This window comes from Suricata suricatta, chromosome 1 (assembly GCF_006229205.1).
Source record: "Suricata suricatta isolate VVHF042 chromosome 1, meerkat_22Aug2017_6uvM2_HiC, whole genome shotgun sequence".
NCBI classification, from domain to species: domain Eukaryota; kingdom Metazoa; phylum Chordata; class Mammalia; order Carnivora; family Herpestidae; genus Suricata; species Suricata suricatta.
The window spans coordinates 12960852-12987785 of NC_043700.1; the positions used below are offsets into that span (position 1 = coordinate 12960852).

General features: G+C 50.0%; 1 protein-coding gene across 1 annotated transcript; it reads right to left on the minus strand.

The window, feature by feature from the left end:
- Positions 1–956: 956 nt before the first annotated feature.
- DCTD (dCMP deaminase) lies at positions 957–25345 on the minus strand. The gene is made up of 5 exons (XM_029934150.1): positions 25206–25345; positions 24671–24806; positions 4926–5042; positions 3533–3629; positions 957–2252 (listed from the first exon to the last, which is right to left on the minus strand). Exons 1-5 carry the CDS (start codon positions 25311–25313, stop codon positions 2174–2176), a joined length of 537 nt encoding a protein of 178 aa, XP_029790010.1. The 5' UTR covers positions 25314–25345; the 3' UTR covers positions 957–2173.
- Between the last annotated feature and the right edge of the window lie 1589 nt (positions 25346–26934).

Here is a 26934-nt window from a genome sequence, read left to right on the forward strand (position 1 = left end):
GCCCGCGAGGCAGACTCCTTCCTTCTGGAATGCTTTTCCCAGAGGCAATAGTTCAAAGCAAACCTCTATTAACTGGAACACTGGCGTCTGCAGAATTCTCTGGATAGGAAGATCGCGCCATTCCTACAGTGACATGAGACACTAAGACACAGTCACTTATACTCCAGTCACCAGGAAGTCAAGGTCAGCGCCCGGCCTGTGTGTGGACCCTTGCACACCGCCTGGAGAGGACCACCACATCATAAATCACCCAAGCACAGCCTGTCGGTAGATGTACTTCCTTCTTAGCAAGGATCTTTCCTTGTTAAACTCCTCCCAGCAGGGGGGAAAAATAATTTCTTCCCTTGCTAAAATTCAATGTAACCAATGGGACAAGATACAGTATCAAAACGAAATAAATTAGATGCACTCCTGGCTTATTAGCCTCCAGACATATTTACGAATGTGACATAAAAATTACACTCTTCGCTAACAGGGCTCACAACTCGTAATGTACAGCCACATAAAAATCTACTGTATTTTCCATCTTAAGTATCTTCACTGATTTCTTTCTTCTCTGTACTTTTTGGTTTATGCATTTTGGAGCAGAGGGAAGTGGTTTGGGAGAGATAAGAGAGAAAGAAAAAAAATAAGGTAGAGAGATTTAGAAGGAGAATAAGGTGAAGACAGCAGCAGAAGCCGGAATGGGAGACAGAGGTGTCCTGGGATGGGGAACCGGGGGCCCGCTGGATGGCCTGCCCGGGGTGGGGAGCAGGGCAGGGAGAGAGGCGAGCGAGACTTCACTAACACCTTCGACCTGGTCCATAAGGCGGCGGCGCCATCAACCCTGGGGAAAGCACTGGTACCTCCAACCCTTCTCTGAGCACGAACGTACGCGTGTTTCACAGCACGGAAATGGCAGAAACGGAGAGTGACGCACACAACTCTCCCATAAAAACGAACATACTTCAGTGTGCTGGATTTCAATAAGATTTTAATAATATTGGTAAGGAGCCAAGTTACAAAAATGTCTTAGAACACAGAGTATGAAACCTCAGAGACAAAATAAAAACTCATGGAAACATAAGTGCTAGAAAACGGTAATAATCTTCAGGATTGAGGACCCATTTTTCTCAACAAAGCTAGTGTGCCCGGTTAATAAAAACTAAGGGAGAGAAAAGACAAGGCACACAGCCACGCTCCCAAGCCGCAGACCCTGGGGGACAGGCCGCAGAAGGGGGGGCGCCAGGAAGCAGAGAGGCACTGCCAGGTACCAGGAGGTCTGGAATAAACCGTCTCGAGGCAGGCTGGATGTCCTCCCATCTCACTTCCAGGGTAGGAATGAATTTCTTCCCTGGTTGGGGAGCAGCCTTGGACATGACCCATGTTGGCACGGGTGGAGCAGCGAAGAAGCAGGTGCGCGCACCACCTCGGTCCCCGCCGCCCTGATGCCCCAGCAGGCACCGTCTTGGGGGCGAAGAGGGAACACAGGCTGCCTCCTCCAGGAACAGCTCCTTATTCAGAGAAGCCAATGGAGAAGCTCCGTGTGATGACCGCACTGAAAGTGGGTCCCGCCCCCAAGAAGAATGTGCCACTACACTATGGGCAGCAGGAAGGAAGTCTCCCGGGCTCAGGTGTGCCCATCACTTCTCAGGACAGGCGCGCCATCTGCCTGGGAGCCTGGGGTGGGTGGATGGGGCTTTCAACTCCCTAAAGCAAGTCTTCTGCGTCAGCTGTCGTCATGTGGGTCCACGTTGGTTTTTTTCCCAAGGGCACTACATGTTCTGCTTCACTGGGGCCAGATGTTCAAACCGGTGTGTCTGATCATCCCGCCAGGAAGACAACAGCGATTACTTACTGGTCCTTCCAGCACCTGGAGCAGCGAGGAGGAGCCGTGAAATGCAGAAGAGCCCCAGCCTCCCGGCAAGCCGGGCCCCAGCGGCGGAGGCGCCCCACGCCTGCCTGTGCGACACGCCATCCCCAGGCTTCGGTACTTTACACCCTCAATCAACAGTTTAAACAGATGCAGATTCCATGTGACCAGAGAGACTCGGGAAGATGTGAGGCTTTCTATTCGTGAGAGGTCTACTTTGGCTGTCCTGGCTATTATAAAGTGTGACTTCAAGATGAAAGGCATCAGCGGCTTCTTAGAAGAGAATAATCCCAATCTTTTGGAGATTTAATGAGATGTAACTCACTGAAGCTTCTGGCTCGGTCTGCTGTTAATTGAATCAAAGTCAATGACAATCTTGCTGCACTTTGGTGTGAATTTCCTAAACACAAGAAACAACATATATAAAGATATTATCCAGTGAGTAGTTTAAAGCAATTTGTTTACTTTGGCTTAGCCTACATTTCTGCGGGGAGGAGACAATTTCCCGGGATTCACTTGATATCTTATCTCTACAGGAGCCAATTATAGTGCTCCATACCGAGAGGGACACGAACCAGAAAAGACTAAGACAAAAAAAGGATGCACGGGGTGGCCCGGCGTGCGTGTTCTCAGCTAGCTGAGTTCATGAATTATCAGGGAGTCAAAGGATTTCTAACAAGTTAGCTGCGCAACATGACACCCGATTACTAGTTTTCCCACCAGATTTATCTTCCTTCCTAGGAAATTTCTGCAGCCAAGTTGGAACGGCACAGAAGCAAAAAAGAGCAAATTTTCCTTTGCCTCTTGCACACGGCAAAACAAACCAGGCAGCTTTCGCGCGCAGTGATTTTTAAAGTCACGTTCTAAAAAGGCAGAAATAAAATAAACCCACCATATATTTTTAGTCATTGATGTACCTTCTTAAAATAGTTAACAGGAAACGATTTCGGGACTAACTGTGTTCTTTTAAAAACCGGTACACGGCGAGTATCTAATTACTATTATGATGATGATGATGATGATGATGAAAATCATCTGCATTTAAAGTCCCACAAGGCATAACAATTGAAGAGACTCGTCACACACAACCTCTGTCCCCAGTGACGAACCACAGAACCCTACTGCGGACCACAGGTACCGCGAAGGTGCTGCTTTGAAAGCTTTCAGTCTCAAAAGAAGTTTCTTACCATGAATCAAAGCTGGTTGAGCCTACCCGCAAGTAAAAATGCCTCCCAATCTTTCCCTAGCAAAGGTAAGCAAAAAAGTCGAAATAGCTTCAAATCTCAATTTAAGATGTCGTCGTGAAAAGCACCCTGGCGTTTCAGCCTGGCGGTTACTTTCATCCTAAATCTCCAACGCCAGGGTGGTTACCTTTGCGAAATTCACAGAAGTTCACGAGAGTATTGTAAAACCCGGGAGGTTTCCATTTTCTCCCTACTAGAGTCACTTCAGTCCAAACCCGGGAAAGCTACTAGGTAAGTGCAGTGTCGTTAGGTCAGACCGTCTTCAGATACTTTCGTCACTGCTCTTACAGTTCCACCCCAGAAACAATCCTGAGATCCTCAGCCCGCTGCCGTGTGGAAGAAGTCGGGCAGCACAGGCAGAAATTAAACGTCAGCCGAGGTCAAATGTTTCTTCATTAGGCCTTTCAACGACCTTGACCCCAGCTCCTCCGCCTACCTGAAGGCCACCCCGGCCATCTCAAACAGGAGTCGTGCCGCTTTCGTCTCATCGCTGTCATGGTACTTATCAGATATGAAAATAACTTCTTTTATACCTTCAAAGGCAACAAGGAGAGGAACCCATTAGTATTTGCACAAGATACCGCAACAGACACACAAAAAGATGATTCATCATCACCTTTTCCCACTGTGCTTGCACACAAGGTCCAGTTACTGAAATACGTATCGGCCGCTTTCCAGTACGGCAGACGATGTCATATTTATTCTGCCCTCCAGTCTTCATGGACTGTTTTTTTTAACAAATGCAAAGTAAAAACACGTCAAGTGGTGGAGCCTTGAACAAATCTTCACTGCGGGCAATCCAATGTTGTTTAGTCACAAGCCAACTTCTCTTAACTCACGAGGCAGATGCAGGGGAGTGGACGGTGGTGGCAAAAATCCGAGGCAGGTGCCATCGTGGTTCCCAGGATGGTTCTGCAGACCGATGCCGGCCAGCCGCACAGACGGCAGATCCGTTTCCTGGTCCCGGCCCGCGGAGGGGCTAACCGGAGAGCACCTGCCGTCCTACCCTGCTCTACCACCAACCGGCCTCTGAAGGGACCACAGGAAGCCGGGTCCACGCGGGCTGAGGAAAGCACCTGGAGGGGCGGGCACCGCCAGGCCGGAGCCCCCGAGGTCCTCCAACCGGGGCCGGCCTCCGGATGTGAATCTCAGACCTCTTCTCCTCAGAGACCCCCGGGCTCCTGATAAACAGCCCCTTTAAACCACACATCTGGCTAACATGATAAGTCTTTAAATCTCACGCTGAGAGCTTTATGGAGATAAAGTGTAGCTGAATCTTAGATGTGACAGTATGAAAAAGGTGAAATATTCAGAACACAATGGTGCAGATTTATGGTAACTGTAATGTAAGGAAAACTTGAAAGTAGTACCGTTTGGGTCTTATGACATTTATATGCAGAGGTATGTTTAGGTCCTAAAACATCTACCGTATATTAATACAAATTAAAATTTCACAGACGGTCTCCCAGCTGACCTTGCTTCTGACAGAAGTGCATTTCTCTCCCTCCCCCTAATCTACGTGCGGTATGTCAGAGAAGAGGAAACTGACAGTAATTGTATGCAATGCCGGTGGTGTTTTTTTCTGGCAGCTTGCAGTTTAAGAAGTTGCAAACTAAATTAAAAACATGCTAAGAATCACAGAGGATGCAATTAGTCTCGGAATACCTTGCACTGCTCAAAAGCAAAACACAAGAAATGCCTTACCAAGTTGATAGGGCAATTAATTTCGATCTCAACAATAGCAGTTTAAGATCAGGCACTCTTGCAGTGAGCCGCTGATGGGCAGGCAGCAACGCGAATGTGACAAATGGAACCGGCCCGGCCCCTACCTGCCTGGATGATGAGCTTAGCGCATTCATTACATGGGAACAAGGCGACATACATGGTGCAGCCCTTCACGTCGGCCGAGTTTTTGTTCATGATGGCATTCAGCTCGGCATGGCACACTGCGGGGTTGGAAGAGAAAGAAAAGGAAAACTTAACATCGCAACTCACGAGGAACGTAGGCACGCTACTGAAGCCTGCCCCTCAGAAGAAAATACTTAGAACAGACTTGATTTCTTAAAAAACGGATTAGAAACAGAAAGTACTGAGAATACCAGATGAGGGCCATGTAGTCGGACAGGTTGGGTTTTAGCAGTAAAACTGGTCACGGCTGCAGCTCTGGGTCTGTTAAGCACCTAGAGCAGCCAGGAGAGGCCAAGGTCAAGTATGTCCACCCACCCTAAGCCGGCAGTAGCTCATGGCCCCACAAGGCCCTGGGGTATGGAACTGCGCACATAAAATGGCTCATTTGTGTGTAGATATGTGCGTGCAGGGACACTGGCTGTGACCGTTAGGAGGGCAGGGTGCAATTTTAAGAGCAAGGGAAACAGGAAGCGAAGCCGTGTATGTCTATCCAGAAGGATCGACTTCCCTCATGGATCTTGGCGCACACACACGCACACGCGCACGCACACACACACACACGAGAAATGCTGGCAGACAACCTGTGGTTTCTCGTATGGAAGACACTGATCCACGCAAGGAAACGTCAAGTTCTTGCTATACCAGCTCGTTCCACCAACAATCCCCTAACAGTGATCTGGGGTCGTCCCCACACTTGCCTTAGGTCAAGGGTACAGGGAGCACCGGCCTCTCCTCTCTGGCACCTGGTGTAAGGACAAAATTTGAACCTAACAGACTCCATGACAGAGGTCCCCCTCTAAACTAGAAGGTCTAAGGTTCAGCTTCTCCAGAACTATTAGGCGGTTACACATTGCCCAAGGCAGAAGAGACTACCTTGCGGTATCCAATCAGGAAGACCAGCTACCTCTCCCCACATTCCTAAGGGTGAGACCTGCAGACGGGAACTTTAGACAGGACCCTGTGACCTAGTGTTAACGTTAACCCGATAGTCACCGAAGAAGACCCTGAACTCGCTCTGCAATTGATTCATTTCAAAGATACCCTAAATGTTGTAATTGGGTCCCGCCAAAAGTGACGAATGCTCTGAACAATGTGTATGGTTAAAGCTGCTGCCAATACTGTTGTACCACTATGATTGGGTCACTGTACCTATGTCACAATTTCTTGTAACTCCCCCTTCCCAAACCCCATAAAAACCCTACTCAGCCCTTGTTCGGGGCTCTCAGCACGGATCCACTGCGCCGATAAAGTCTGTGAACCCGAGCTTAGGCTCAGCCAGCCTAAGCCCGTAATAAAACTGCCCTTTGGTATTGCATGCATGACTCGGTCTCCCTGGCGGTCTCTGGTCTTTGGGGGATACTGTGACTTGGGCATTACACTGGAAGCCCACCCCTCTCCCCCGCTGGCCAGGTGTTCCCACCACCTAGTCTACAAGGGTGCCCCCTCCTCAGGGGAGCACCACTCCCAGCCCCGATTTCGTTCAGAATCCCCTCCCACTCAGTGACGCTGCTCTCTTCTGTCGTGATGGAAGTTTCTGGGTGTGTCCCTAGAACTGTATTACAATCTCCTGCAAACTCATCTGCACTCGTCTGGGCCGTGGCCTGGGGTTTGGATTTTGACGAGAATCGGCCGCGGGCTTCTGTGTGGACATGTTTCAGAAACACCACATTGCACAAGCCTCTGGTAGCTCCAAGGGGACTTGACACACACTAAGCACACAAGTGCTACAACAAATGTTTGTTGAACAAATTAATGACAATCTGGCCATGGTCCAAATCATACGAAACTGCCAGAATTATAACTACGAGGGCCCCTCCAGGGGACTCCCCCCACCCTCTCCAGCCCACCGGCCTTCACTCTTAGGACCTCCTGGGCGTTCTGATGCTTTAAATGAAGAGCGGCCTCAGCGTGTGGCTCTTGCAGACGTTCACTGCAACACACTGGCTCTCTGAACCCGTGTTCAGCCTCCTTTGGCTCAGGCAGGAGAGAGCCCCTCGCCTGCCTTCCTCCCCAGGCTGCCCGTTTTTCCGGTCCGAGTAGAATCGCAATGCCTGCCTGTGCCTGTGTCCTGGGCCCTCCAGGCAGTGCCAGAGAGGACTCTTTAGTCTGTGAATGCCACGACCGAGGAGGTCTTGGTCATGTGCACGGAAACGAACCGTTCCCTGGGAATTTTAAGAAATTCTAAAAAAAATAAATAAATAAAAGGCTGCGCATAATCAGATCCCAGCCCCTCAGAGAATAATTCCCGCCAGGGAAAGAGGGACCTGAGCCACTCTCCCCGAGATGCCAGGAGAAAAGAACGGCTCCCAGGCTCTGCGGCCTTGGGGACACTGGCCTCAGAGAGGCCCCCGCAGCCCCATTTACATCCCCAGTGACTGAGCGGTTCCCAAGCTGGGATTAGCACTGCTCCGAGTTAAAGACAATTAGATGTAATTGTTTCTTTTATTTCCCTCTGGAGGGCAGACACCGGTCTTCCAGGGTCTTTGTAGCTCCCCCAGAGTCCAATGTGGGGCCATGAACATCATGAGTGTTAAATATTTATTGAATGAATAAAGGAGGAAATGCAGATTCCAATTGTGGACGGTGACACTGGGAAATGCAGAAAGTCCTCTTAAATTCAAATATCGGAAATATGGTTTCCCATCTAATAAATACTTGTTGATGGTGTTGGGATTAATATGCAGAACTAGTTTCCGAGTCTGTTAGGAAACACTATTCTATTGCCTTTGTTTGAATCTCTAAAAATGGTCACAGTCAGTGACTCCAACTGTCTGACTCTCATTCATCTGAGGCAGTTTGGGGACAAAATTTAACATCGTGGGGTCTGGATTCATTAGTGAAAATTACCATACGAAACAGATTCTCTGAGGTGGCATCCAACATCCCCGAATAAAAGGGTGGTCTACAGGAAGACTCCACGGGGTCCCAAACAGACTTCCTTTCTCTCAGCTGCAAAATCACAAGAAGCGAAACACAAAGCTTCTTGTTGGGGAGACGAGAGGTCTGCGGGGCAGTATGAATCACTGGGTGTCAGGCACGCAGGAGACCCTTAAAAGGGACCATTCACAGCCCCCGATCCCGCAGAGCCCAAACTAGACAGGACAGAAACAAAGGTCCAGTGCTCCATCCACACTTGACTTCTTTCTCATCCCTGTGCCCTGTCAAGTTCAGTCCTAACAAACGCCCCCTCCAACCTCCCCCCAGGGCCCCTGGCCCTCCAAACCCCACCTGATGAACACCGGCTTCCCAGGCTGAGGAGGGAAATCCCAACCCAACCCAGGGAAGCCCCTGGTGGGTGATCTGCAAACACCCCACGTCCATCTGTCTGACCCTGTGGTCGGAGACGGTTCTGGCCTGGCATTGACCTCTGAGGTCCGCGCTCCACACGGCCTATGTGCCTGATGCGTGGCCTCCCATCCAAAAGCGCCCTGCGTTTCTCTTCAAGACTGACCCAGCAAGGAGGCACCACCTGGTCAGGCCTCGGGGCCCCACTCCATCCTCACTGAGGACACAGGCGGACTCACTTGACTGTCCGTTGGATTCATTCACTGGAGGTCAGTCAGAGTGGAGCCTGAGGACTCTTTCACCATCAAGCCCCAGGGGGCTGCCAAATCTCAAATCTGCTCCAGGCCACAAAGAGCAGGCAGGCCTGTGAGGGGTGGCTCCAGGGCTTTGGCCAGCCTGACTGCAGGCCCAGAACCTTCGAGAACCTTCCCGAACTTTCTGCTTCCCAGGCAGGGATGGAGAAAGGGAGAGCTCTGCCGTCAGCACGGAGTTCGAGGCCCAGTTGCCACCTGAAGCTGTGTGGCCCTCACCAAGGTACAAAAGTGCCCCTGGGTGGCGTCAAGAGGCGACTCCAAGAAAGTGCATTTCCAACGAACTAACTAGAAGGGGGTTTTGAAATACCAAGTGACCTAATTTTTAGCTTCTTCCTCTTGTGTCCAGTGTCCTCGCTCCACCCAGTAGATCAGCTGGTCTTCTCCAAGACCAGCTCTCGATGGCAATCACGCGTGTCCTCTCCTAAGGCCCAAGGCAGGGTGCGGGCCGCTCTGGCGGCACCGGACCATCCCTACGCCGTGTCTCTCCGTTACGCGTGTGCATGGGGACTTGGTCTCCACTGTGACTGGGCCATCTTCTCAGCATTTTGCTTTTGAGATGGAACTGTCCTGTCTACAAGTGCTAGGCTAACTTATTTTTAAAATAATCATCTCTTGGGTCACCCGGGTGGCTCAGTCGGCTAAGCGTCCGGCTTCGACTCAGGTCATGATCTCATGGTTTGTGAGTTCGAGACGCACATCGGGCTCTCTGCTGTCAGCACAGGGTCTGCTTCAGATTCTCCGTCCCGGTCTCTCCACCCCTCCCCTGCTCTTGCGAACACTCTCTCTTTCTAAAATAAACTTTAAAAAATAGCAATAATAAATAAAATAATCAGCTCATATCTTGACTTGGTAATGCATATACCACCTCGAGTTTTCACTAAACTGATCCTTTTGAAATTGTAGGTCAAGAATAAAGTATAGGGGGTTACAAATAGCTTTTTTATCCCCCTCCTTAATGAAAGGTTTGAAGGCAGAAGAGATCCGAATGTGTCCCACATGACAGACAGAGGTTAAGTGTTGTTCCTAAAAACTGTCTGAGGTGTGTGTGTATGTGTGTGTGCACGCACGCACGCACACACTGAGTTGCCATGTAAAAAGTATGTAACTAAGGAAACCTGCTGACCTCTGTAACATGTCAGTAATATTTAGAACCACTGGGGAGGGGGCCCTGATTTATAGAATCTGCTGACTTCGGTGGTGTGAGTGCTCCCATGTGGCCAATTTCAAGCTCCCGACACGACGGAGAGTTGGGAAGAGACACGGGACCTGCGGGGAAGAGCCAGCTCCCACAGACACCCGTGGGCGGCCTCTCCTGCACCACAAGCCAGTTTCTCTCTGGCTGCCGGCTCCGTACTCTCCTGCTCGCCAGGCCCGGGCTTACTGACTGCTCTCCACGCAAAACCGTCTCGGGCACCAGGTTCTGGGGGGGCTCCTACGTTTCTTGGGTCCTTTTCTTTTTCTTGCCTTTGGGGCACTTCCCGAGGTCCAGTCTCGCTCTGGGACTTTTCTCCCATGGTCATTAAGAATCCATGCATTGGTAGACTCTCAGACATCAGATCTTTCTGTAACACCCTGGAGTCTACACTGCCAGCCCAGGGTCCCAGCCTCTCCTCCGGCCTTGGCTTTGGCTCGGCTGAGGCTTCCCTGTAACTTTTCTCACTCTGATCAACACTCCACAGATGACTGACAGCAATAAATAAAAGAATAAATTGAACTTGTCCCAGTGCCAGCATTTTTACTGTGTGGCCCTGGGAATGGCTACGTCGAGAGCTACAGATAGGTAAGAGCAAAAACCAGCCCCCGTGGAGCCGTCCTGTTCGTGACCTTGAGGAGGTAGTTTTCATATTTATAGTAGGAATAGGACCAAGTATCCCACACATACACAGGCCCTAGGAGGTATTCCTAAGATAGCTCAATTGTCAAAAAAAAAAAAAAAAAAAGATTTTTCCAACTGTCTACCTAGAATTACTCATCCCTGACTAAGTTATAAGCAGAAATCTCCAAGTACAAGTATCTTTGATAAGCACAGAGGATGACACACAACCTTTCAATTTTTCTCAACATTGTTTAAAAGGAAAAGAATCAAATGCTGGAAAATATCAGATTAATGCTTATAAAGTTCTTGATTGCCAGAAAGCGAACATCTCTTTCAGGTAATGATAAGACAATTCGTAAGCTGTGGTCTTTTTTTTCCTTTTCTTTTCTATTACTAACTGTCAGAATTGAGAACTGCATTAACCTTGGACCACGGAGAAGAGATTGTATAATTAGAAAACTGTATTTTTCAAATTCCCTCTTCCTAGGGCTTGATTAATCCTCACTGTCTCATGCTGTCTCATGTAGGCGGTTCTCTACAAGTTTGACAAATTAGCAGGATATGTCCCGTCCTGGCTAGATGTGAGAGACTCAACATTTTATAGACTTGACTTCCATCTCATTTGATACAAAGACGGTATGTTTTAGATAGCAGTGTTACTAAGGCTACTTACATAAGTTAAAAACAAACAGACCCAAGTAACGCTAAACAACGCTCACTGCGGCGCAGCGAGTTCAGCGGTGACAGTGCGGCGTGAGCCTCCACTCTCCGTCTGCTGCCAGGACGTGATCGGAAATACGGCGCTGGACAAAAGTGGGAGTCGGGAAAACCAAGTTTCTCTGCCTGTTAAAGAAACTCTCTAGGCTGGTTAAAACTGTTAGTGGTACTGGATTTTACTTGAAGCAGGTGACTTCCTCGGGCCTGAGGGGTGTGCGGCCAAGGCTGACCTGGAAAGTGGGGTGGCCCGGTGCAGCGGCTCCCTTAGGGGTGGGGTGGGGAGGTTCAGGCTCGGAGCACCTGTTACCACTCCAGGTTCCCGCAGTGCCTTCCACTCCCCAGGACACTCCCCAGAATGTACTTTGTGAGCCTCGAAAGTCCCTGTGGTCGGGGGGAGATTCGCCTCTCTGCCCCCGACTGTCCCAGACTGCGAAGATCCTCGGCATGTGACCACCCACATTACAAGCAGGGGGCAGTTCGCTCACCGACAGGACTGAGGGTCAGGCCCCAAGTGCCAAGAAGTTGTCAAGACTGAAAAGGTGGGAGGCTTCACCCCAAAATAATTGACAAGGTGGCTCTTGGGTTGGCTCAGTGGGTTGAGTGTCCGACTTTGACTCAGGTCATGCCCTTGTAGTTCATGAGATGGAGCCCCACACTGGGCTTGCTGCTGTCAGATCCATTGTCCCCCTCTCTCGGCACCTCCCCTGCTCACACACTCTCAAAAAAAATAAGCATAAAAAAAATCATTGACATGAAAATGGGGTACCTGAGTTCAAAGTTGACCTAAACATTTAAAAACATAAATCAATGTTATTTACAAGATATTCCATTTCCATTCTGACGACGAGGCTCTGTGTCATTACTTCTTGGCATGCCTATGTGGCCAGGTCAGTTAAGCGTCGGACTTGGGCTCAGGTCATCTCACCGTTCACGGGTTCGAGCCCCACATCAGGCTCTGTGCTGACAGCTCTGAGCCTGGAGCCTGCTTCCGATTCTGTCTCTCTCTCTCTGCTCCTCTCCCAACCATGCTCTGTCTCTCTCTCTCAGGAATCAGTAAACATTAAAAAAAATTTTTTTAATCCTTTCTTGAAATTACAGTCTGTCTTTATTTCAAGGGCCCTACAACTATCAGAGTCACTGAGCTCCAGCACACCTATCTGTCGGGACTCAGGCACCCGCTTCCCCCGAGGTCGGTGCCCCAGAGCAGCGAAAAGTCCATGGTGGGCGGGGCATTTACCCCCTCTCCAGCAGATCCATTTAGGGAACTGGGGCTTCTGCAGCTAAAATGGAATTTCAACTACTTATTTCTTAATTATTGAAAGGTAGCCTGACAGGGCCCCATACATCACTGCCAGCCTCCAAAAGACCTATCCTTCAAGTCAATAATTTAACAGGAGAGTCGCCTCTGCACTTACTTAAGCACCCCTCAATCTACCACCCCACCAAAGAACTACCCCCAAATGTTACAAAATGGTCACTATTATAGCTACCCCGAAATCCAAAGCAAGCATTCCGAGGATCTAGCACCCAGGCAAGGGCAAATCTCTGCACCATCCCCCCTCCGTGCAGTTTCCACCCCTGTAAGGTAGCAACCAGACTCAGTGTGAGAGTTTTGCAAGGATCTGGGACAGAGGTGGGGTGAGGAAGAGGGAGAAACAAGCTAGAAGCTGACAGTCCCATCAGCACCTGCACCCCGGGCCACAGCCTTCTTCTCTGACGCTTTCTGACAAGTTCCGAAGCCCAGCTCACTCTCCCGTCTACTCAGACGGAGCCTCCCTTTGTCCTGGAGGAAATAGTTTTAAACTGAAGGCATCTGGCGTTTGTGTGTCATGAAGAGCTCTGGTCGCGGGAGTGGCTGGCACTGTCGCCGGCAGAACTTAGGCCCTTCTGGGGGGCCCAAGACAGAGCCCCGAGCACCAAGCAAAAAGCTCCAGGCACCAGGGAAGGAGCCCCGAAGAGGTCAGGTGTGGGAAGGGCCAGGAAACGAGGGGTTAAATCGGCGCTGCTGGTGGGCAGGCGGGGAGCTGCGGGTGACAGTGGGATGTGGGATGACAGATTTGGCGGAACAGCATGGGTCCAAGCCCTGGGACCGGCCTGGCCTGACGTTCAAGTACAGGCCTCACTCAAGGACAAGCAGGGGTAACAGCAGGGTCACACTGGGACCCGCCAGAGGAAAGCAGCAGGGAAGAGCGCTGTGAGCTGAAGAGATTCTGCAAATGAGGCCGCATTCCCGAGCGTGGGCACTAGACCTGCGCCTTGAGAGGAAACACCCTCAGCCCTGCCGGGTCCTCGCCGTGATGCAGACATGGGGGCGTCTGGTGCCAGGAGGAGGGTCTTCGGAGAGGAGGTGGCAGGTGACAGGTGACAGCACTCGTGCCTCACCTGCCCACATCCCAGCTGACACCCTCCGTGGGCTTAGAGGCCGACACCACTGCCCCTGGCCCACCCCTTACAGCTAGATCTTTCTATCCAGAGGATAAAGGAAGTGGGCCTCACAACCTTCTGGCTTTGAGGGACACACAATTTGGGTAGGGAGACGGTCACCAATGCAGCGTGAAGTCCGAGGACGGATGTAAGAGCAGCGAACAGCGGGAAGATGGAGAAAGGCGGACCCAAGCCTGGAAACACCCTGGAGTCTGTTCTGTCACCGCCCGGGGCCCAGAGAGGAGGCCTCTGCTAGAGGAAGTTTCTGGCCTGGTCTGGGAAGACAGACGTCAGTCCCTCGCTTAGAAGGCAGTCAGGTCCTCCTGTGTCCAGGTGAAGCATTCGCCTCCACCCCTGCTCCAACTGGCCCTGGGGAGCTATGGGCTGGCTGGCTCTGCCTTCCCCTTGCCTCCTCCCTGCACGTTCCCTCGGCCACTCCTCACCTGCTCGCTCTAGGACCCTGCATGTCTCGTGTTGCCTCAGCCTCCTGGCCTGTGACATGCAGAGAAAAAGACCCATCATCGCAAGGACCAATGTCTGTCTGTGGGGAGCTCAGCACAGACCCTCTCCTTCCCCAGGCTGCCCAGCTGGGAGACGGGAGAACAGACATGCCCCCACCCCCTCTACCTCTCCCCTACCCTGATGCCCATCCCCTGCCTCCATCTAAGGCTGCTGGCAGCAACTCACAGCCCCCAAGGGAGCCACTTAGCCCCAATGGTAGTGCTTAGGGCTGAAGAGATTTCTGACTGTGGTGTTGCCATTACTGACAATAAAAGCCCCCGGAACCCTGATTACATGGCTTCCCTGTGTGCTAAGGCCACACAATCAGGTCAGAGGGAGGAGGCTGTGGAGACGCCGCATTTCATCGGTGGGGAAGCCGGGCCAGCTCCCTTCCTTCAGTTCATGCCAAATACACTTTGATGCCTGTAAATTTACGGAAGGAACACGAATAGGGACGGAGCACCAATTGCTGCGTGACAGCTTTGTAATGCAAATAGGCCCTAGAAAGATCCAAAGCCTCCCTCGGGTGTCAATAGCTTTCAAAGGGTAAACTGGGAGGGAGCAATGAGCACTGGAATAGGAGTCAGGATGCGTGTGTTCTAATTAATTCCAGCTCTCCCAGGCCGGCCTCAGGCAGCGCCCCGATGTTGTTCAGGGAGCAGGAAGTGGGGCCTGGCCGATCTGACCCCCGCCTCTTGAGAGGAGATGGGAGCTGGTGACTTTTCGGGGATGGGACTCTGCGCCCCGCGCCCCCAGCATCTGAGCCCAGCCACCCTCGTCCTCCCTGCTTGGCTGACAGCCTTGCCTCCCCTTCCCCGAGCTGAGCTGTGATGAGCTGGGATCCATCACACCACCACCTGCCGCTGCAGGGCCCTGCCAGCCGCCCGCTCAGGGCCCCACTTCTCTTTCTCATCAGTGAGCCTGCGGGCTCTCTCTCCTGAGTTAGCCCCCAGTCATCACGTGCGCCACAAAAACCAACCAGACCAGGCCCTCTCCTCACAGAAGCCCTTCTCAGGTCCCATCTCCCATGCCGGCTGCCACTCTGATATCTTTTTTTTTTTTTTGACATTTTTATTTATTTATTTTGAAAGAGGGTGAGAGAGAAGTGGAGAGAGAGAATCCCACGCTGACAGCACAGAGCCTGACACGGGGCTCGATCCCACGAACCATGAGATCATGCCCGGAACCTAATAAACACAGAATGTTTATTGCCTAACTGAACTGAGCCGCCCAGGCGCCCCAAACATCCAGCGGACTTAAGGGTCGTCCCGACACCCTCCCTGTACGCCTGCTGTTCTTCCTCCAACGGGCTCTCCGTCTGTCTTCCGACGCCACCACTCCGCCTCTGCTGGCAGCGTCAATAAGGACCTGTGTGTTGCTAAACACACCGAGGACACCTGTCAGTCTTCGACTGCTCCCTCCTCCTTGGGAGGAGCTGAGGCTCCCTGAGAGCATGCGCACCCTGCGTGGTTGGCTGGGGCGGGGGGACCTGGGCGCCTGGGCACTTCGGGGCACCTGGGCGGCTCAGTCGACAGAGCGTCCGACTTTGGCTCAGGTCCATGATCTCACGGTTTGTGGGTTCGAGGCCCGCATGGAGCTCGCTGCTGTCAGTGCAGAGCCTGCTTCAGTTCCTCTGCCCCCTCCCTCTCTGCCCCTTTCCTGCCCACGTACTCTCTCTCTCTCAAAAATAAACAATTAGAAGAATAAATAAGATAAAACATAGTCATGATTTTTGAACATGAACTCCCCCATCACCAACAGACAACTCAACCCGATAAAAGAACAGACGATTCATTAGTATTTACCTCCGTTCCTAACAGGCTGTACCTCACTCGCATAAGGAAGACCGACAGTGAGGGATTCCGCTTCCCCTTTTTCACCTAAACCCAAAATTAATGGCATTACGGACAAAGCCTTTTAATTGCGGAATTGAAAAATTCATGCTCAGTTATCACATTCAATATTCTAAATTTACTGTGCATCTATCATTCAGAAGAAACACAGAGACACAAGTCACACCTCGGCTCACCAGCCAGGGCGACCCTTCGGGGTGCGGGCAGCGGGGAGAGTGTGTGCGCCGTCGCCTTTGCACTGCCTCGCTCTCCCCAACTCTCTGCATTTCCCGATGCCACGCAAGTAGCCACGTTTACTGAAACGGATTCACAGAAGGACTTCCGGAGTCCTGCCTCTCTATCCGGTCTGAGACCAACCCCACTCTCAGAGTCCGGTACCTGCCTCCTCCCCATAGATTTTCCTGCACTTCGGCGTGGGGTCTTCTTCTTCACTGCTTATCTTCCAACGTTTCTTCACCCGTGTCTTTGAGCCTCCCCCTGTGGGGGGTCACCTGTACTCTGCTCACCCCCCTCCCACCGTGCGATCGGTCTCTGTCTGCTGTAGATTCATCTTAGGACTGGGGCAGGCTTCCCATCGCTGGAAGGAGAGAGCCAATAAAGCCTATTTCTCTCCACATACACGGAGATATATTCCCTCTGGGTCACGGCCACCAGAGGCGTGCTACAAATCTGCAGCTTTCACCCAGTATGGCTCGAGGACCCTGGGACCCCGTAAGCAGACAAATGGCACCCTAATCCAATGCAACCAAAGCTATACTGTCGAATTTTTTCTTCAAGGCTCTAGCACTGAAGGAGTCCTCAGTGATCGTTTATTACATAAAGATACTGAGAAAGAAATGGCAAGTCATGTAGTAACATCCCCACAATCACTGGGTCTAAACATACCACACCCAGAACCGAGGTTCCAGAAGAGCCCTCTAGGATCCTTCCCCTGGAATCTGATCACTGTCCACTGAAGCACTGTGGGGACTTTCTCAGCTAATACGCATATCAAAGACATATAAAACTGGGGCTCCTGGGTGGCTCAGCATCTGATCAGGTCACCATCCGCGTTCAAGCCCCCTGTCAGGCTCTGTGCTGACAGCTCAGAGCCTGGAGCCTGCTTCAGATCCTGTCTCACTCTCTGCCTCTCTCTCTCTCTCTCTCTCTCTCTCTCAAAAATAAATATTAAAAAATTTTTTAAGACCTACATAATCTCATCCAAATATAAAACAAAAGTCCTATGAAGTAAAAGTAAAAAGCGATATAAATATGTGCGAAAACCTGGAGGAGCCAGGTTTACTGCAGATTTCCAGGAGCAAACAGGACACACATATTCTGCTTTGGTACCAGTGTCAACGGGGCATCGGAAAGAGAGATTCTTGATGAGAAAATTCAAAATAAAATAAAACCTTAGTAATTCAGACTGATTTCAGAGAAGATCAGCCCAAATCAGCAAAAACCGATAAATAACAGATCAACAGAATAAAGATGAAGGAAGTTCATCATTGTCAGGGGCCCCTGGAGCCCCACTGGATGATGGCTCAAAGTTCTAGGCAAAGACTTAACAGAATTAAAAAATCTGAGGGGCGCCTGGGTGGCTCGGTCGGTTAAGTGTCCAACTTCGGCTCAGGTCATGATCTCATGGTTTGTGAGTTTGAGCCCTACGTCGGGCTCTGTGCTCACAGCTCAGAGCCTGGGACCTGCTTCAGATTCTGTGTCTCCCTCTGTCTCTGCCCTTCCCTTGCCCGTGCTCTTTCTCTCTCTCTCTCAAAAATAAACAAACATTAAAAAACTAAAAAAAAAAATTTTTTTAATTTGAAAAGTTATATTTATCACAAGGAGTAATGGCGCACCCGGGTGGCTCAGTCGATTAATGAACTCAGTTCAGATTCATGAACCTTGCGATTCAGGAGTTCAAGCCCCGTGTCAGGCTCTGTGCTGGAGTCTGCTTCAAATTCTGTGTCTCCCTCCCTCTCAGTCCCTCCCCCCATTCGCGCTCTGTCTCTCCCTCAAAAATAAACATTAAAAAAAAACTTAAAGACAAAAAAAGTAAGATCCACTTTGCACTCAATTAATGTGCTCACAAACATAAAATCTAAAACAGTAAATGTAACCCTAAAATTTTATTGATACTATTAAATTTCACAACAAACCTTTTACTTTGAGAGTACAGAGATAAAACTGCAGCTCGCTTCCCTGTTCGTGACTTTGGAAATCACTACCCTTGGATTATTTAAGGTTTTAATACAACTTTCCATGAGGTAAACTGGTTCTTTGTAAAGCAGAGACAAATGTGTGTATTTTTATGAGAAGGTTGGATGCCCAGAGAGGAGTATTTGAGCTCTGCCTGCATATGCTTCTCCCAACAGGGACTTACCTTATAACTATCTATACATGCTTCGTAGTGAAATAGAAATCTCTAGCTCTTTGAGAACAATTAACCCTGAATCCATAGATCAAAACACACAGATAAACGAGCGCCTGGCTGGCTCCGTTGGTGGACTGAGCAACGGATCTAGGGGTCGTGAGCCGGAGCCCCACACTGGGCGTAGAGAGCACTTAAAACAAATAATAAATAATAAAATACATAGAAAAAAATAAAATAAATTAACCCTCCAAAGTCACGAATTACTCTTACGACTATTTATAAACAGCTACACCTGAACGTGAAATTCACTTCTGTCCAGCTGATTAAGTTCCAGGGAAGTCTCAGACATAAGCCTTTATATCTCCCCAATTTTATCTAAAGCATCACCCAATGAAACCTGAGTCTGCCCCTTGATTAACAAAAATAATCTACTTTCTTTTTTTTCCTGGGGTAAACTTGCTCAAAGGTTTCCCGCTGACTACACTAGTTATTTGGTGCAAACGGTCTTCCTGAGGCCCAAGGTCAGGGCCAGGGCTGCGGAAAGGTCGAGCAGGGGAGGGGCAGCAGGAAGCTGCAAAGTGAAACTAGGATTCTGCAGGAAAAGAATCAGCAACTCCTCAGATCCACAGATCTGCCTGACAAAACCACAAAACCGGAGGGCATCCAAGTTCAGCCGGCTGAAGGGACAAACTTGATCTTAATTACGAAGAAGCTCTCACAAGTTTTGAGGAAGTCACAGCTCAAGAAGGATCAGCTGCCTAACTTCTTGATAAATTAGTATCTCAGGACTAACCTTTTGGATGCCAAAGAAATATATCACGTGCGTGGCAGTCAGGAAAATGTCAGTGTTCAAAGGGGTAAGGGAAATGGCTAAGTAATCACTAAAATGACATCTCTGCGTGCTTAACGACATGCTAAACCTGAAAAATAAAGATTAAATTTAAATATAAAATTTAAGGAAGCTCCACCACAGGCTGGCAGACCCGCTGAAAGCTGCCGTGCTGACCAGGGCCTTTAATGAACTCCTCCCCAACTTTGTATCCTTTTCTGAGTTTTCCTACAGAAATAGGAACGGGCCCTGGAAGGGGCCCCACGTCTCCATTTATCCCGGATGCAGCTCAAGCATGGCCACCGCCCCCTCTTGGGACATCGGAAGCACGGTCACCTCCACGAGGAACAAGTGGGATGTGGCAGGCAGGGGACCCTGGCTTCTCGACTGATGGGGCCAGAAGTGGAGGCCAGGCCCAGAGGCGTTCCTACTGACGCATCCCTTACCAACAGGAAACAGCAGAACAGGAAAACGCAGGCGAGGTGGATGAGCATTGAAACTACTATTAAAAATGGGAAGTCTGGGTTTTTTTTAATGTTCAGTTATTTATTTTGAGTGAGCAAGTGGGGAAGGGACAGAGAAAGAGAGAGAGAATCCGAAGCAGGCTCTGTACTGTCAGCACAGAGCCCGATGTGGGGCTCGATCTCACAACCGTGAGAGCATGACCTGAGCCGAGATCAGGAGTCAACACCAAACCACGTGAGCCACCCAGGAGCCCCCGAGATGGGAAGTTTTTAACAATGGCTCTCAAGGATGGAAAGATGTTGATTCCACTCCAACTTTCTGGTCTGTAAACTGTCATCAGAACCCATTATGAAACCCCGAGGAAAGCATGCTATCTGAATTAGCGCAAGCATTTTACCTCCATTTTATAAAATTGGTATTTTGATTAAATGTGCTTCATTCTAATGAATTTCACGAAGAGAAAGGAACGAAAAATGTCATCCTGGGTCTAGCAACCGCCCCCTCCTAAAAATAAAAATCTTCCAAAGCTTTTTTTATATGGTTCAATTAGATAAATCTGCTGCTTCCCGGTTTTTTAATTGTCACTCATGTGAAAAGGTGTCACTTTTAACGCCGACTTCTTCCTGCCACTTAATGTTACTGACATCACATACTATCTTTTGGATTTTTTGGGAAAAGAATGAGATAAAAAGCAGTTTCTGTGGCAGGGGGAATTTTCATTATCCATATTAATACTACATTATAATCAAATAGTTTCATGAAGTTTTGATTCTAAGGTTGGAAGAACAAAAACACCCCTTAAAAAACGCCTCCCCAGAGACCCAACCCAGAAAAAGCCCCATCTTCCTATTATGTTACAAGTGTTCTGCGCTTCCCTCCTTTCCACAAAGTGTCAATCAAGACTAACGATCTAAACTTCCAGGTTAATGAGGAGAATTCACCTGTATGTTACCGGTAAACGCAAACTTACAGGATTCCCAAGCTCCCCTTCGGAGAAAAGCAAACCGTGTACCTTTTGCCTCGTGCTAAGTGCTGGCCGTGGCCATCTGAGCACCTGGCCTCTGCGGACTTACTCACCTGAGCCTCTACGCGCTCAAGTGCATCATGAAGGGAGAGAACAGGGGATCCACTGTGCTCCAACTGAAGCAACTTTTCAGAAAAGCTGAATTTCTGGGCCCCACAGGAGAGACAGTTGGGCAGCAAAGAGCACTGGCCTCAGGATGTCCCCTCCGCCCATGTGGCATTACAGAGTGGCCTACGCTTCTGGGCCTTTCATTTCCGATCCATGCCAGAAATGGGTAGGCTTAGACTCTGTGGGCACAGTAGTCCATGGCACTACCCTTCTGCAAGGGGTCCAAGCAAGGGCCACAGAGAGCACACGCATACACGTTTTCCAAACACAAATGCTGTTTAATAAAGTTCAGAGTCATGCACAGTGTTACTGGTCTCAGGTAGCTGTTGTTATCCATGGATTTTCTTACCCAGAAGATGTTAATGAGGGGCGCCAGGTGGCTCAGTCTGCTGAGCGTACGATTTTTAAATCTCAGGTCAGGATCTCAAGGTTCGCGGGTTCGAGGTCTGAGTCGGGCTGTGTGCCGACAGCTCGTAGCCTGCTTGGGATTCTCTCTCTTTGCCCCTCTCCTGCTCACACATGTGCGAACACACTCTCTCTCTGAATAAATAAACTTTAAAATAACAAAACCAAAAGATGCTAATGATTTCACTTATGCGTGGAATCTTAAAAAAAAAAAAAAGCTCCCTGATGCAGAGAACAGATTGGCGGTTGCCAGAGGTAGGAGTGGATGAAACAGATGTTGGGGGGGGGGCTGTCAAAAAGTACAAACTTCCAGTTATAAAATAAGTAAGTCCTGCAGAATGTAATGTAGAGCACGGCGACTACAGTAACAGTGTGTTCCTTATTTGAAGGTTGCTAGAAAGTAATCTTAAAAGTTCTCATCACACACAGTTTTTTGTAACGATGTAAGGTGACAGATGTTACCTGGACTTATTGTGGAAATCATTTAGCCGTGCATACAATTAACAAATCATCAAAAAAAAATTAGCAAATCATCATATCATACGCCTGAAATCTAATATAATGTTACACGTCAAACGTACCTCAGGAACAAAGACAGGGATAGTTGAACTGGCATTCATAAAGGGTCCTGGAAGGTCCGCTGACATCTAAAAGAGGCCCCTCGTATATTCCAAAGAATTAGGAAATCATTGGTCTAGAACTCCGGATGATCTCCAATGCTCCCTTACAGGGATTAGTACATAATCTCTCTTTCTCAGAGAGCAGGCGAGCCACCATTCATACTGGTGAGGAAAGAAAGGGTTAAGCGTACCAATTCCAGACCTTATCACTTAAATTTTAAATTAATTTAATTCTTAAAACAGAAGTACAAACAGAACTTGCATGTTGGTCGATTATCACCAAGCATTTCTATTACATCCAAGGCTGTCCGAACATTTCTTTCTCTGAGGCCTGAAACCCCTTGGAAAAAAATAGACTGAGCGTACGGTTCACAGCCAGTCACCATTATTTAGACTTAAAGTCCATCTTTCCATGTATTATGATGGTACTAATACTAAATGCTTTTTAAAAAGCATTTAATACCTTCTGCTTTTATGGTACGTCAAGTTACATGCCCACTCTTGTGAAAGAAAACTGTCTACGTTCTCACACAGCTCTGTGTAAAATGAATAATTGATAAACAAGGGCAGAGAGCTTTGAAAACATGGAGGTGGCATCTGGACAGTAAAAAATAATGCAGACAGACGACAGCACCTTGACACTCAGCAACTATTCAGTCCAAAAAAAAAAAAATTCAGTGAAGTTGGGTAAATCCCTGTGTAGATGTGTTTTTCATTCCTTCTAGAAAGGAGCTCTGAAAGGCACTGCCTCCAAGTTCGACAAAAGGCAGGGAGTGTCTAAGAACAAATCACAATCAGCTACTTGAGAGGTTTCCGAGGACTGGGAAGCAAGGGGCTGAAGACATGTGCAAAGCTTTCGGCTTCTGGGTCACTGCCACAGATTCGAGAGGGACGCACAGGGACTCAAGAAGGCGCAGGTCCTGAGGGACAGCAGTCAGGACCCACGCAGAACCCGCCTACAGCTACCGACCTATACACCAGCAGCCGTCTCCGTGCGACAGGAGGACCTCGGGGTTCACCGTGTGGACTAGGTGAACCAACCACCGTGGTCGTCATAATGTTTCAGCATTGACCTTGAACCCATAGACCTTTTTCACTTTTTTTTTTTTAATTTTTTAATGTTTTTATTTATTTTTGATACAGAGAGAGACAGAGCATGAGAGGGGGAGGGGCAGAGAGAAGGAGACACAGAACTGGAAGCAGGCTCCAGGCTCTGAGCCAGCTGTCAGCACAGAGCCCGACGCGGGGCTCAAACCCACAAACGTGAGATCTGACCTGAGCCGAAGTCGGACGCTTAACCGACTGAGCCACCCAGGCGCCCCCTTTTTTCACTTTTTAAAAAAGTTTTTTTTTAACATTTATTCATTTTTGAGAGAAGAGAGAAGGGCTTGAGCAAGGAAAGGGCACAGAGAGGGAGACAAAGAATCCAAAGCAGGCTCCAGCTCCAAGCATGAAACCCAATGAGGGGCTCAAACCCACAGACCATGAATCGTGACCTGAGCTGAAGGCAGCCGCTTAACCAACTGAGCCACCCAGGCGTCCCTCACTTCTGCGGTGTTTCTGTGGGACGTTGAATTGTACTGGAAAACTACCTTCCCATGTGACCTACGAACAGCTGATCACTTCCCTTCTCTCTCGCCGTCAAGAGCGTACAGAATCACAACCAGGGTAACAAAAAGGATCCCCAACACACCCGTCTATTCTTTCAGGTCTACTACCTTCTTCTGTCGGGGCCCTCCTCCAGGGCTGGAGTTAGAGGGACCGACTATGAAATAAATCCCACTAAACACTCCACTAAGTTTCATTCCTCATTCCCCGAAAGCAGCCCCTCCCCCACCCCACCCTGATTCCTGTCCCCTCCCCACCTCCAGGCACATTCTTTCTTTTTCTTTGGAAAACTGACCAGTTGCCCTGAAGCAATTAAAAAAAACCCAACTACTCCTGGGGCTTATTTAACATGATTAAGGTCCAGAAACATTAGTAAAAATACATAAACTAGGCTAAATGTACACCTGCAATCCTTCCTAAGAAAACCCTGGAGGCCAGCCTACTACGGACAGGTCAACAAAGCAGAAAGTCTTAATTACTAGTCCTGGACTCTGGTTTCCTAAAGGCAGTCTTTCCCATTTGAAGGGCCTGAGTCAACTTTCCTCCCAACCGAGGCACCAGGCTCCTTCCCAGACTCGAACACGGGTCCTCGTCTTACGAAACATCAGCCACCAGCGCACACGGCCCAATTGTCCTCTTTTCCAGCATCGGGCGTCCGGGGACTTGAAGGGAAGGGAAGGGAGCGAAGCGGTGGCTTGTTCCCCCTCCCCGACCTCCACCCCCAATCTCTAAAGTGTTTCTTTCTCCTCCGGGCTTTTGCAACAAATTACAAGCAGCCCCTTCCCGACTGAAGGATGAAAACCAGAGCTGCCCAGGCCGCGTGGTTCCCCACACGGGCCGGCGGTCCGACTCCCGCCCACCCTGGGAACATAAAGCCCCCGGAACTGGAAGAAGGTAACCACACCACCCGTTTCCTGATGCGCAGCTCACAGTCATTTCCTACTTCCCAGAGATGAGCTTGAGAATCCCTCCGGAGGCGGAGGGGCTGAATGAAGCCTGCTTCTCATCAGAGCAAAGCCCTGGCCAGACACAACGAGCAGGGCCAGCGTGCACAGTCCAGGGGGGCTGTAGCCGTCTGCAGAGAAGAAGCCCCTCCCCGCCCCCGGGCTCTGGTGCTGCCCAGCCTGGCAGGCTACCAGTGAAGCACACCGGGCCCACCACACACATCGGATCCCCAGACCTCGGGACCAGGCTGTGGACAGACCACTAACACGCCTCTGTGCACTGGCTCTCTCTCTTCCGCCCCGCTGTGGATGACTAAAAATAGATACTTTCGGACCAGCTCTCTGATCTGAGCACCACCAAGGCTGTGGCACTAAACAGATGGAAACACAAGACGGGCCTTACCGTAAGGGTATTTGGTATCCAGCCTACTCTGTGCCGTCCGACTCCAAGGTAACGCATCATCGCTGCACCCATTTGGCATTCCGTTATACCCGATGCCGACAATCTTGTTTTCCGCGTTCACGATGCAGGCTCCGACCTACAGGGAAATGTGCCCCCAAATTAATGACATCAAGCGGCCAGTCGGCCCCTGGACGGGCAGTAAATGAAGCCAGAAGCTTGCAGAGCTCCAAATAGAGCATGCAGCTTCCAATAGGGTGGTAAGAAACGTGCGCGCACTCTCTCCTTCCTCACTTTCTCTGGCAGCTCCCACAGCCCAAGAAAGCACCCTGTAACCCCGGAGCAGATACAAGAAGCAGTGAATGAAGGAATGTGAAACAGGTATGCACATGTGGATGGGGTGCAAAAGACAGATTTCCTTCAGGATGCCTTTAGGTTGACAGGAATCCACGAGGTCTTTTCCCTTCGTAATCTGTTCAATTCGAAGGTATCTCTGTGCCTATGAGCATCCAAGCGTTCTTCTAGTACAGACACTCACCTGCGAATTTGGATCTTTGCTTCTCTGCGCCGATAAGAAGGCCACGGCCATGAAATACTCAGGCCACTCCAAGTAGTCATCACGTTTTTTGCAGGGAACTTCACTCATGCTGGGTCTGGAAGGGAAACAGCAGTTGAGAAAAGCATTTTGGTGAATCTGCTTTCTGGTTCAATACAGGCACGTTTATACTTTGGGTCTGCAAAGTCCGACAATTTCAGTTACAATCAGAAATCATGGATAAGACAGCAGATGGTGTCTAGCCGTGTAAGAAAAAAATGAAACTGTTACTATTTCAGAAGTCTGGATTTACCTCCAGTTCCACATTCCCAAATATGACATCTAGTCACTGTTTTCTCATAGGATTTTTTCCAACTTAGTACAAATGCCTGCCCCACAACTTGTCCTCTCTCCCTGAGGAAACAGAGCCAGCAGAAGAGGGAGGGAGGGAGAAAGGAGAACATTTATTGATCACCTAATATATTTCAAACACTGAAAGGTCAAAAACCTCACCTTACTCAAGCCTCTTTCTAGCAAAGGTAGTAACATCCCGTGTTACAGAGAACTTAGTTTAACACCCTAAATCACACAGTATTATTCTCCGTGCCTGTCAGATTCCACTGGAGCTGTCCCAACTCTGATATTAACCAGATTGATTTGTCCCTTTTCTATCCCCTTGGTTTCCCCAGATGAAACAGAAGCTGCAGACTGTGAGTCCTGAATCAAACGAGGAGAAACTGAAAAGGGTCAAGGGCCATGACTAAGGCAAAGTTTGAGGACCAAGGCGCTACTCAATTAGGGCCACGCCCAAGCTGTGCTCCAATAGGGAGAGTCCCCTTGAAAGGGGCCTAAAACTTCCAGTAAGGGGCAGGGTCCTTTAAAGGGAGCCCAAATGGCAAGGAAGAAGGGCCACTCAAGAACTGAGAAGTCTCCTAGGCATGTGGGCTGAAGGAAGGCGTGAACCTCCCTGTATTTCAGCCGGGCAGCGCCTGAGCCTGGGAACCATGATTTGCCCCTGAGGATGTCGCCTTAATTCGGAGAAGGCTGCAAGCCCTCTTAACCCCCAGCGATGAGGAGCGCCTGGGTGGCTCAGGTCATGATCTCACGTTCGTGGGTTCAAGCCCCGCGTCCGGCTCTGTGCTGACAGCTCAGAGCCTGGGACCTGCTTCAGATTCTGTGTCTCCTTCTCTCTCTGACCCTCCCCCTCTCGTGCTCTGTCTCTCTCTGTATCAAACCTAAATAAAACATTAAAAAAATTTTTTTAAGAAACATCGAGCGATGCTGGACGGCGCCGGTTTACCGCCAGGCTCACGGGTCAGCACCCACCGCCGCCGCAGGGGGCCAGATCGGGGCCAGCTGAACGGGAGGCGGGAGGGGCAGAAGAGGCGAGGGACGGGAAGGAGGCACCCCGCCGGGCGCTGGCCCTCGGTCGGCCGCGGCGCTCGCTGGAGCCCCGGACCCAGCTGCGGAAACAGGACGGCCGCCACTGCCCACGCCCCCCCGCGCCACCAGCACTCCCGGGTTCCGTTCCCGGACGGAGAGTCCGCGCCGCCCGCCCGTCGCCACGTGGGCGTAGGAAGTGAGAGCCAGTCTCGGCCTCCCGGTTCCCCTCCCCCTCCCCCCGGTTTCCTGGAAGGAGAAAGTTGTCGAGCCCTCGCGGCCCGCACTCGCGGGGGGTTCGCCCGGGCGCCGGGGCAACCTCGGTGCCGCGAGCCGGGTGTCCCCCGCGCCG